At 30.8% G+C, this 13671-nt stretch overlaps 1 protein-coding gene across 1 annotated transcript in view; it reads left to right on the plus strand.

Moving 5' to 3' along the window:
• Positions 1-7704: 7704 nt before the first annotated feature.
• Positions 7705-13671, plus strand: part of JMJD6 (Bifunctional arginine demethylase and lysyl-hydroxylase PSR) — a 46162-nt gene continuing 40195 nt past the window's right edge. The window contains exon 1 of the mRNA XM_075359535.1: positions 7705-7895. Coding sequence (XP_075215650.1) covers positions 7814-7895 — 82 coding nt within the window. The 5' untranslated portion in view covers positions 7705-7813. The remainder of the gene's footprint in view (positions 7896-13671) is intronic.

Consider the following 13671-nt stretch of genomic DNA (forward strand, 5'->3'; position numbering starts at 1 on the left):
TTGCTACAGCTGGAAAAGTAGAAGAAACTGATAATTTCAAAGGAGATGAGCTATCATCTGAATTCGACAGAAAAAGATTTAAACAAAAATAATGCAGTAGGAATTGATGACAGTTTTTTGAATTATTTTTCTTTGCGAGAGAATGCAGATTTTATGTTACAGCAAAGAACCCTCAACTTAATGCATTATTTTGTATTAAAAAAAAAACAGAGCAGACAAATGTGAGAATTACTACACTATAAAGTTAACACTACATATTCTTCCATATTACTAACTAGAATGATTTTGAAAAGTAAATGTGAGGTAGAAGATCTACTAGATGAAAACAACTTTCATCTTTGGAAAAGTATAAGAACATGAAAATCAACGTTAGCCCTTAGGTTATTTTATTTGTAATCTTGAAAAACGACAGCTATTAAATTTGTATGCCTTGAAAAATTGCTTGATAATATGCAATTCATTATAATGTTAAACAAAGCTGACAACACAATTTTTCTGATGCATGGCTTATGCAAACAACTTAATTTAAAATATTTATCATTTTATTTAGATATAATATTTTTTCGTCTATTACTCAATGATTCGAACAAAAGCACAGATGTGTTAGAACTAGTGGTGATAGTTGGCACTAACGTAGTTTCACAACTTAACATAGAACAAATTTTCTTTGTGTGGTTGGCATTAGGTATAAAGTTAACCGGGCGATCAAGTTCGAGACCCAGACCTAGTTTACTTTTTTACACTTTAAATTTTATTCATTTATTTAATTCTACCACTCACCTGTGACATCACAACATAGCAGATGACTGCAACAGCAATTTTTGGGGAGTAATTTTGAAAAAGTATTTTTTGGGAATATTGTTATTTTTTAACTGTGTAACAAATGTGCCTAAGAAAAATATCTTAATGGTGAAATCTTGAAATATTGAGGTGACCTTGCTCTACAGCCTCACCCCCTTCATCTTTTAAGTTGAAAATATAATGCCATCAATGCCCCAAATATAGAAGTGATCTGACCAAGGTTGGTTGAAATCGGTCCAGTAGTTTTGGAGATATAAGGTGATTTAGAGGCCAACACTGAACACACACATACATACAAACATTAACATTTGGAAAATTACCATTCAGTTTTTGGATTCCTTAGGTGCCAAAACAACAAGATCTGATGAAAACTGCATATGCCCAAATTGGACTGATTACAATACTCTCCCTTCTAGAGCTATCTAGATGGGAAAGTGAAAACCTATTTTTTAGGAGACTATGAGGAATTTAATGTTAAGATGGACAACACAATATACTAAAATCTGGGATTTTATTATATTTTTTTTTTTTGTCTTCAGTCATTTGACTGGTTTGATGCAGCTCTCCAAGATTCCCTATCTAGTGCTAGTCTTTTCATTTCATTATACCCTCTACATCCTACATCCCTAACAATTTGTTTTACATATTCCAAACGTGGCCTGCCTACACAATTTTTCCCTTCTACCTGTCCTTCCAAAATTAAAGCGACTATTCCAGGATGCCTTAGTATGTGGCCTATAAGTCTGTCTCTTCTTTTAACTATATTTTTCCAAATGCTTCTTTCTTCATCTATTTGCCGCAATACCTCCTCATTTGTCACTTTATCCACCCATCTGATTTTTAACATTCTCCTATAGCACCGCATTTCAAAAGCTTCTAACCTTTTCTTCTCAGATACTCCGATTGTCCAAGTTTCACTTCCATATAAAGCGACACTCCAAACATATACATTCAAAAATCTTTTCCTGACGTTTAAATTAATTTTTGATGTAAACAACTTATATTTCTTACTGAAGGCTCGTTTAGCTTGTGCTATTCGGCATTTTATATCGCTCCTGCTTCGTCCATCTTTAGTAATTCTACTTCCCAAATAACAAAATTCTTCTACCTCCATGATCTTTTCTCCTCCTATTTTCACATTCAGTGGTCCATCTTTGTTATTTCTACTACATTTCATTACTTTTGTTTTGTTCTTGTTTATTTTCATGCGATAGTTCTTGCGTAGGTCTTCATCTATGCCGTTCATTGTTTCTTCTAAATCCTTTTTATTCTCGGCTAGAATTACTATATCATCAGCAAATCGTAGCATCTTTATCTTTTCACCTTGTACTATTACTCCGAATCTAAATTGTTCTTTAACATCATTAACTGCTAGTTCCATGTAAAGATTAAAAAGTAACGGAGATAGAGAACATCCTTGTCGGACTCCCTTTCTTATTATGGCTTCTTTCTTATGTTCTTCAATTGCTACTGTTGCTGTTTGGTTCCTGTACATGTTAGCAATTGTTCTTCTATCTCTGTATTTGAACCCTAATTTTTTTAAAATGCTGAACATTTTATTCCAGTCTACGTTATCGAATGCCTTTTCTAGGTCTATAAACGCCAAGTATGTTGGTTTGTTTTTCTTTAATCTTTCTTCTACTATTAATCTGAGGCCTAAAATTGCTTCCCTTGTCCCTATACTTTTCCTGAAACCAAATTGGTCTTCTCCTAACACTTCTTCCACTCTCCTCTCAATTCTTCTGTATAGAATTCTAGTTAAGATTTTTGATGCATGACTAGTTAAACTAATTGTTCTGTATTCTTCACACTTATCTGCCCCTGATTTCTTTGGTATCATTACTATAACACTTTTTTTGAAGTCTGACGGAAATTCCCCTTTTTCATAAATATTACACACCAGTTTGTATAATCTATCAATCGCCTTTATTATATATGAAATGAAATTATAAAGAAGTTATTAAAAACAGATTTAATAAACTAGAAGTTTTATGTAAGCAAAGAATCTGCTGGTATCAGGTGTAGGTTTTGAAATTAGAAGGAGATTTATGAAATGACAACAAAGTGATGAAAAGAGTAGAAAGAAGTTTGTAAAAAGGAAAGGTTGGTGGGTCAATTCATTAAGTTATCCAGGGTTAGTAAACTTGGTTTGGGTGATCATTAAAAATGGTACAGAATTAAACAAAGATTAAAATATAAATAACAGACTATTTATGATGCACATTATAAAAGTATTATGGTTGAACAGTTTTTGAATTTGTTGAGACTGAGATTGGCGTTTAAATGTATTGAACCAATCACATGACTGATGGCAAAAAAGTTGAGCTTTTTCCATGAATGCTGGAAAGTGGTTTTTGATTATTTATTTGCTTTTTAGAGTATCAAACAGTGGCCATGAAAATTAAATAAAAAATTTGAAGAACTATGCATTTTTTTAACCAAAACTAATTATCAAATTCATTCACTGAAGAAATGCAGGTTGTGTTGTGTGCAAGATATTATAAAAAATGGAATATAAAAACAACTGATAATTTTGGTAAGTTATAGGTACTTTTCAAGAAGATGCCCGCAGCTGATCTGAAGTTAATCGGTTGTCGTAGTTGTTAGATGGCGCCACTGAAAGGAGAAAATAAATAAATAGTACATATTTTTTTCTTTTTAAGTACATATATTGTAATGGTTTCAGGAAAAGTATAGGGACAGGGAAGCAATTTTAGGCCTCAGATTAATAGTAGAAGGAAGATTAAAGAAAAACAAACCAACATATTTGGCATTTATAGTTATAGACCTCTTTTTACTGTTTAGCCTCCGGTAACTATCGTTTAGATAATTCTTCAGAGGATGATATGTATGAGTGTAAATGAAGTGTAGTCTTGTACATTCTCAGTTTGACCATTGCTGAGATGTGTGGTTAATTGAAACCCAACCAGCATTTATAGACCTAGAAAAGGCATTCGATAACGTAGAGTGGAATAAAATGTTCAGCATTTTTAAAAAAATTAGGGTTCAAATACAGAGATAGAAGAAAAATAGCTAACATGTACAGGAACCAAACAGCAACAGTAATAATTGAAGAACATAAGAAAGAAGCCGTAATAAGAAAGGGAGTCCGACAAGGATGTTCCCTATCTCCGTTACTTTTTAATCTTTACATGGAACTAGCAGTTAATGATGTTAAAGAACAATTTAGATTCGGAGTAACAGTACAAGGTGAAAAGATAAAGATGATACGATTTGCTGATGATATACTAATTCCAGCTGAGAGTAAAAAGGGATTTAGAAGAAACAATGAATGGCATAGATGAAGTCCTACGCAAGAACTATCGCATGAAAACAAACAAGAACAAAAAAAAGTAATGAAATGCAGTAGAAATAACAAAGATGGACCACTGAATGTGAAAATAGGAGGAGAAAAGATTATGGAGGTAAAAGAATTTTGTTATTTGGGAAGTAGAATTACTAAAGATGGACGAAGCAGGAGCGATATAAAATGCCGAATAGCACAAGCTAAATGAGCCTTGAGTAAGAAATATAATTTGTTTACATCAAAAATTAATTTAAATGTCAGGAAAAGATTTTTGAAAGTATATGTTTGGAGTGTTGCTTTATATCGAAGTGAAACTTGGACAATCGCAGTATCTGAGAAGAAAAGATTAGAAGCTTTTGAAATGTGGTGCTATAGGAGAATGTTAAAAATCAGATGGGTGGATAAAGTGACAAACGAAGAGGTATTGCGGCAAATAGATGAAAAAAGAAGCATTTGGAAAAATATAGTTAAAAGAAGAGACAGACTTATAGGCTACATACTAAGGCATCCTGGAATAGTCGCTTTAATATTGGAAGGACAGGTAGAAGGAAAAAATTGTGTAGGCAGGCCACGTTTGGAATATGTAAAACAAATTGTTAGGGATGTAGGATGTAGAGGGTATACTGAAATGAAACGACTAGCACTAGATAGGGAATCTTGGAGAGCTGCATCAAATAACTGAAGACAAAAAAAAAATATTGTAATGCAATAATCATTAAAATAATACGATGATACTGTAATAGTAAAATAAAGAACAGTAATTTACATATACCATTTACTGTATACCTTAAGTAGAACCTAACCTGTATTTCTGCGTTAAATGTGAGTCTCAGCTTACTGCAATTTCAAAACACCTGCGTAAATTGAAGGTGCAATGTATAATAAATTTCTATAAATAACTAAAAATATATATATATAATAAATAAATCTAAAAGTATAAATATAATCAAACCAAACGTAACCTATGCTTAAGGTTAGCAAGCGTAGGTTAAGTTTGGTTAGATAATTATATGAAGTTAGATTATAATTTTAATTTACTTATTTTCTCCTTTCAGTGGCTCAACCTAACAACGTCAACCGACTGCAGATCAGCTGTGGGTATCTTCTTGAAAAGTACGAAGTTATAGATTAATTCTCTAAATTTAATTTTCCAGTTTTGATCATTCTTTTTACTTTCCTGGCTAAAGCAATGTATGCAGCTATAGTTACAATCAGAAAGTATAGATTGGATAAAAGTTTGGTATTTTTTTAAGTTTTGTACCTTAAGAAGAAATTAAAAAATAAAATAAAAAACAGATTTAAATAAATTGTAAATAATCTGTGAAAAAAATTTGTTACTCCAGTGATCCCAAGTCCAAAAAATCTATTTTTGTCACTTTGTCCATATGTATGTGTATTTTGTCTTATAACTTTGGATTCTATTTACCAGTTCCAATTTTCTTCAAACTTTTTAAACTATTACATTTGCGGAGAAAGAGTTTATTAAATATTTTGGAAGAAAAAGGCAAGGGTGTTTTGAGTGAAATAAAATTTCAAATCTTTGAAATGGGCACTTTAGCCAAAATATTTTTACAAAAATTGACGTTTTTTTATCAAGATCACAAACTACCAAAAGTTTTTTTTAATGTTCATCCTTTCCCAAAAAATTACTTTATGTATTTTTCTTTTTTTAGCTATATTTTGCTTCAGCAAAGAAGTTAATGGGAGTTTTGGCATCTATATTTTCTACATTGATAGACCTTTAAACCATTATAAAACGCTTTTTGCCCATTCCACTCCAGTTGTTTGTGTTAAAAATTATTTAATTTTTAAAATTTAAATCCATCTTACAAGTTACTCATTGCATTTAAAATGTAAATATCTTAATTTTTTGATGACAAATACTCTAGTATTTCTTGAAAAAAAAATATTAGCCAAAGTTTTACTTCTTCCTAGAAAATTAAAACTTTGTTCATTTAAAGTGTTATGGCTATATCTTTGTATTTTTTAAAAGTTCCTTTTTAAATTTATTATCATCACTTAGAAATTATTTTCTTAAGAATTAATTTTACCTCAACACTTCACTTGGGAATCCCAAAAATTAATTTTTTTTTACAATTTCAAATTTTTAACGCTCAAAACATATTTTGTTAAACAATAAAGTTACTAAAATAACTTAATATCTCTCCCCTGATGCGTGAGCCCCAAAACCATATTTTTAAAAATTGTGATGCTAATATACTGATGTTAAACATTTCAGTTATTGCTTTATTTTGTTGGACATCTTGGCTTCAAAAAATTAAAATAAAATAATTATTAAAAAACAATATCCTGAGTACTAATTGTACACGTCTACCTAGACTGTGTACCCAATACAAATACAGTACTCTTTTAAGCATAGCTCTCTAGCAGTTTATTGGCAAGTCTTTTTAGACGATGAGAGTTCTAAGGTTCAAATCATAGTAAAGGCAGTTACTTTTACACAGATTTGAAAACTAGATCATGGATGCCAGTGTTCTTTCGTGTTTGGGTTTCAATTAACTCACATCTCAGGAATGGCCAACCTCTCTCTTTTTTTCTGTTTGGCCTTTGAAACCATCCACCATAAGGTATTACTTCAGAGGATGATATGTATGAATCTAAATGAACTGTAGTCTTGTACAGTCCCAGGTTGACCAATACTGTAAAAGTGTTTAAGACTTCTACATACAAGTGTTCAAGACACTTCATTTACATTCATACATATTGGTTCCCGTTGAAACACGTGGACACGTTACTTTATTGTCTATCATACAAAAGTATATTCTTCTCGGTACAATAATTGTTAGCGATTGCTGGAAGACATATAATTGTTTGCAACACGAGGGCTACCAACAGCGGTGAACCACAAATATAATTTGATACACCCGACACGGGAGCTCATACACAGACAATCGAGCGTAGGTGGCAAGAAGTGCGTTCAAACGTTCCTCTGTACGGAAATTGTAAGCACCAATTGCAAGGGCATCTCGCAGAGTTCTTTATCAAAAGAAAATACAGGGACTACAAGACCCAAGTTTATCATTTATGGTCCAGTCTTGCTTCATTGTATCATGACTATATGATGAAGTTGCCCAAAACAGCTGATAACAACACTACTGCCATTACAGATTCTGAGGAAGAATACTAAGGTTATTTCAGTCTTCCGACTTTGGAAACTTGTATTTTTATTAATTATATAACATATTTTTCAACATACTTCAATTTGAAAAGGATTAAGGTTGAGGACGTTCAGGCTCACAATTACCAAACCTTTTTTCTGCGAAATCATATGTCCACACATTTTGACGTGTAGAAATAAGTACGATCGTAATTTGAGTTTTCTAACACTAAAACCGGCTAATTCTAAATTTCAAGCTGTTTAGTTGTTTTGCAATACAACGCGTGAACGAATATTGCCTATACGGTACTAATAAAATATTTCGTTCAATGAAGTTGTTACTCGATTTCTAGAACAACTTTATTCAGTTTAAACTGCTTTTACAAACATCTATACAAATTACTATAACATATTTTTATAAGCGATTCTTATTATTAGATTATCTTTTCTCATGTTGGTATTACGACGTGCAGGTAGACGTTTTGCTTATGGCTGCTGTGTGTTTTCTTTAGTTTGCCGTTTGATTTTTAGTATTGTACTGTCTTGTTTAGTAAATAGACATTTGATTGCATTCATTGTGCAGTAATATGGGTGGTGATGCTTTGCAAGTTAAAGTAGAGCATCGGGCTAAGAAAAGAGTTAGAGAAGTCAAGAAAAAAGCTAGACCCGGTGAGTTATTCTAACCTAAAAATATGAGCGTCAAGATGCTTTATGACAATTATTTCGATCTGAAAATTATTGTACAGTTCTTTTATTTTTATGTTGAAATCTTCTGTTTCATGTTTTTATTTGTGCAACTAATTAATTTTTAAAAAACCTTTGCCAATATAAATCGAGGATTCACGTAATGAAAATTGCAATAGAGTAACATTTCTTGAATAAAAAGGGCGATAAAGTTAATTTCAATTTAAAGTGTGAAGAATTTTTATTTATGTCATTGATTAGTATATATATCATTTTGTGTTGATTATAGTTAAATTGAGTCCTGAATTTATTTGTGTAACTAACATATTGAAAAACGTTTATTTTGAGAAATCTCGCTCTATTAGGTTCTTGGACTTTATTATTTATTCAAGAAAAAAATGTTAATAATGAGACATATTGTTTTAAAGGTATTACTAAGTATTTCTGCCCAAAATGTACTGCATAATTTTATGTTATGCAGGTGCAATAAAACAGAAAATGATTGATTATTTAATGGAACCTTTAATATTTTTAAAGATTCTACTATTGATTACCGTTTACCTTTACCTCCTGAAATTAAAACTTTTTATGGAATTTATGTTTGTGATAAATCTGTGCATTTCAGAGAACGAATGGTAATTTGTTCTTTTATCCACTATGTACAGGTATGTTGCTGACTACTCCACTATATGTAGGAATCTTACTCAAAGATAATGTGAAAATAAAAACATTCTTAGCAACTCAGATAAGATTTCAGGTATATACCCAACATATAGATAGTACTAGTTGCAGAAATCTACATTACGTGCTTCTGTCTGTAAAATAAAGGAAGAGCAAATAAATTTTTTATTAAATTGCTGATAATGAACACAATTTATAAAATTTTGTTATATGAAACAATTAAAATCCTGGTCATTTTCTTTTCAAATTCTGGGAAATTTCTTTGCTAAACTTGCATATTTCTTTTGGAAAAAGATAAAAGTATTATTACAGAAAAAGTCACGTTGTTAAACATGATATTCCTTCAGTTTAAGCCATACTTATCATTTAATAATAAATTTAGTTAAGTTTATATACAAAATCCAGCCAGTTTCTTTAAATTTTCCATTATTTCTGATTACTATAATTTTTAGATTCTTTTTTCAATTGTAGATCATGTTTTTACATTCTATTATTATTTTTTCATGGACTGAAGAAAAATGATATATTATGGAACTAGTAGAATGCTTGAATGTACGCCTCCACAGGCCTTCTCTAAATCTCTACTTGTTGAGAGTATTTTCTATTTTAAAAGACAATAACAACATCAGACAGCAGGTACTAAATTTTGGTAATATTGTGATAATTTGAACAATTAATTAAGTGCAATGCAATAATTTAGATGAACTCATTTATCTCTTAACAGAAAAAAAGAAAATAAACTGTTCAAACTAAAGTACCATTTTAAAATTACTCATTTAAACTTATAAAATCATATAATACATTTTAGAGTTAGTATGATGCAAGAAAAAAAAATCATGTTAAATGCCTGGCAAACTTTACAAAAAATAGACATGTAAATTAAACTTTTACAGCATAATTTTACTTATAGTCATGTATCTATTTATATTTTCTTAAAATTGCAAATAAAATTTGAATAAGGGTTTTATTTTCCAAATGGAGTAACTTATTTTAAAAATAATAAATATATGCAATGGATGTAATGAAATAATATATCAGTATAGAAATGCACAGAATTAACCTCAAATATAAATATCAAACAACACTTGAAGTTTAGAAAGTTATAATTTCAGGAGATTAAAAAGGTAATCAACAAGTGGAATCTTTAAACATATCTTTAAGTACCAAACATGCACTGTAGCATTGTAGTAATATTAGAACATGCTAATACGTTCTAGAGTATAAATTAGCAGGAATGTTGTAATGCCCTTTACTCAGAAAATATGCCTCTATATAAAGATTGAAATTTATGGCTGCTTCATAAAAAGCCACCTACTTTAATTATTTACTAACAGTAGTTGCGTTTCTTGATGAAAAATAAATTTTTGACTTTTATTCATTCAAGATGTACATGGTGAGCAACATAAAACCGAAAGACTCTCACACAACTAGTGCGACTAGTGGCTGTATATGTTATTATTGATTATTGCTGCTGTTTGTCAGTGCAGTATACGTTTTGTTGCAGTGCAGTTGAGTTTGTGTAAAATGCCTTATTCAATCCAGAGAGGACAGCTATAATTGAGGCCTACATTCATTTTGGATCGTTTGAAGAATCACGTCAAATAATTATAGAAAGATTTCCTAATGCCTGTGTCCCACTGAAGAGTAGCATAATGATTTAGTTAAAAAAAAATGGCGTACGACAGGTTTGGTTTCAAATGCAAAACAAAATAATTAATTATAAACAATAACAGAAGGCAACCTTCCGTTAGGGCTCCACAGGCCATTGCTGATATTGGAAGGATAGTTACTGCCAGTCCAAAAAAACACTACGCAAGTTATCCCAACAGTCTGTTGTTAAATACACCTTGTCGTAAAATTCTTCATGAATTAAAGATGAAACCATACCATGTTACAACTGTGCAACAACTGATGAAGAGGCAGACAAACTGAAATGACTTGATTATTGAAACTGGCTTCTCAAAAACATTGTTGGTAGACAGATAGAGTTGTCTAATTGTGATTTTTTTCCTTTGGAGTAACTTAAAGGAGAGTTTATGCATCTAATCCTCACAATATGGCTGAGCTGAAGTTGAACATTTCTTGTTGAACATTCAATGAGAAATCAACGCAATCGACAACAGTATTTTGCGTCAAGACGACTCAGTATGGTCAATTGAGCCCAAAAGTGCATCGGTGCCCAGGGAGGTCATTTTGAACATCTTTTGTAACGACGAATAAATTCAACATTTAAGTTACGTTTTATGTTTTTCTTATTTAATTTATCTGTATCGTTCATAAAATTTCATTCCAACATAACCTACTGATTCTGCAGCGATTAGGTTTTGGGTTTGGTTTTATGTTGCTCACACTGTACTTTATAAAAAGAAAAAAAAGTAGGTTTAGAACTTAAATTTAAGGGTACTTTTCAAGAAGATGCACACAGCCGATCTGTAGTTAGTCAGTTGTTAGATAGCACCACTGAAAGGAGAAAATAAATAAATTAAAATTATAATGTAACTTTATATAATAAATAAATGTAATTATAAAATTTAACCAAACAACCTACGCTTCCTTCTCTCTCTCTCACCTTGACTAGTGAGTGAAGGTTAGTGAACAAAACAAGCATAGATTAAGTTTGGTTAGATTATATTTATACTTTTAGATTTAAATATTATATTATATATATTTATATAAATTTATTATACAGTGCACCTTCAATTTACGCAGATGTTATGTTGCAGAAAATTTCCGCGTATAATAAAACGGCATAAATTACGGGCGTAAATTTCTGTACTTTATTTTACTATTTTATTATTACAGTATCATTGTATTATTTTAATGATATACAATGTATGTATTTAAAAAAAAAATATGTACTATTAATTTATTTTCTCCTTTCAGTGGCATCATCTAACAACTAACTGACTAACTGACTAACTATAGATCGGCTGTGGGCATCTTCTTGATAAGTATCAACTAGAGTCTGTGTTCTGGTGAAAAGTTTTTTTTTAATTATGCATTCAAGATACAACTTACCTTTGAAGTTTTCTTTTCCTTTTTAACCGGAAGTAGGGCATGTTGTTGATAATAGAAAATTCCTAAAATAAAGTATTCTAAGAATTCTGACCAAAATATTAGAAAGTGCAAATTAAAAAAATTTGTCGATTGATTTTTACAAAAGAAAGTGGGTTAAAAAAATTAAAATGCATCGCACATTGACAAACTTTAGACCAAGAACCAAAAAGAAAATCGTGTCTGTCAGCTGTGTTTCATCAGGCAGATAAAGAAACATTTTGAACAAGTATTATTACTGGTAATAAGGCTTAATGTTCAGTTATGATATGTGTAATCATACCCATAATAGAGACCATCTTAGTTCCTCCATCTACATAAAATGTATACAGTAAACTCTGCTTAATATGAGTTTGATGTAAATTAGCATCTTAGGTGGAAAATCAGCTTAGCTGAGAGGCAGTTAAGAGAACTTTAAGATAAATCTTTTTTGAAAAACCATCATTGAGCATTAGGGTGCTAATGTTTTAACATGCAGTGTTATATGATAAAATATTAATGACAGTAATTATAAATAGATGTAATAAGTAAGTATGTATACATACATACTTTTCTTTCTGAACAGCACTTATTTAATTAAAAAAAAAAAAAAAAAAAAAAAAAAACATGAACCATTGAATATAAAATACAATAAAGATCAGAATATTCCATTACTTATTTTTAAAATAGTCTTCAGTTTTTCTTTGCCTCACCATTTTAAAACATGAATTCAAAATTAAACTTTATATAAAAATGTATTTTGTATACAGTATTGTCCAACAAGTCTCACACAGACTTAATACATAATGCCTAACCTCATTAAGAACTTCTAGCATGGCAGCTGTTGTAGGTGACGGTACAGGTTCATCTTCATCGTCATCACTTTCCTCATTTCTCGCCTCTTGTATCATTTCTTGTACTGTTTTCTCCTTGGATGTTCCATACTCTGTAACTGTCTGCAGCTGTTGCATACTCTGTAAGCTGTCTTATATCAGCATCTTCTTTGACTTTGTTTTTGATGTCAGCACTGACAGTTGCCAGTTCTTTTTTTGGCCACTTTATCGCAGTTTAATAAATCAGTTTTCTATAACTTTAGAGGTGACTGCATCCCACGCCACAGTGACAAAATGCATTGCATCTAAAAAAGTTGTTTAGTCCACAAAGCAAAACGATCACAAGTCATCAAGCTCAACATTGGTTAGCGTAACCGGATGAGAATATTCAAACAGTTTTAAAACTCGTGATTTTGCCTTTCCTATGACTAGAAGCTTAATTTTCTTGGTACTGTTTTTTAGTACAAACTAAAACTAAGACTTATTACTTTTTTGCCACCGCGACATTTATCTTTTTTGTAAACCAAGGACTTATTTAGCATCACTTTAAAAAATCAGACAGAATTCATCTGTATTAAAAACATCTTGCAGGCCGTTAGGTTTTAAGGAGAATAGGCAGAGTATTATTTTTCCACGATGCAGCATCTTCGTTCACTGACTCAGATTCACCACAGATCTGACTATACACAATTTGTTGTGATTTAAATTTGTCAATTCAACAATGCATAATTTTGATTATACATTTTCAAAATTTTTAGTTTATCATTGACTGATAACACTTTTCTTTTAATGTCACTCATGTTGCTCTACACCAGTTTTACGACTGATGCTAAAAAAATACATTTACAAAAGAAAAACAAATGATTCAAACAGTCCTTAACTCAGCAAAACAACAAGATGATAACATCACGTGATCCTGTTGTTGTATCGACTTAAATTTAATTACAGCACTGAACTGAATTCTCTGATTCATATCCACTGTTATGATGATATGTTTGTTTAGGGAAAAATTTATAGCAAACTTCTGGTGTGTCACGGTTAATCTTATTTTTATGAATAAATTGCTAAACTGGCTTACGTTATTGTTAGATTTCAATTCATCAGATATAAAACAGAGCGTATGAGGTCGAAAATTAAGCGGAAATATATATATGCGTTTTGTTTTAATGATGTAGGGACTTTGTAAAAATCATGTTTTAAGCAGAAAATCATTT

Source organism: Lycorma delicatula, chromosome 3, assembly GCF_047948215.1.
Source record: "Lycorma delicatula isolate Av1 chromosome 3, ASM4794821v1, whole genome shotgun sequence".
Lineage (NCBI taxonomy): Eukaryota > Metazoa > Arthropoda > Insecta > Hemiptera > Fulgoridae > Lycorma > Lycorma delicatula.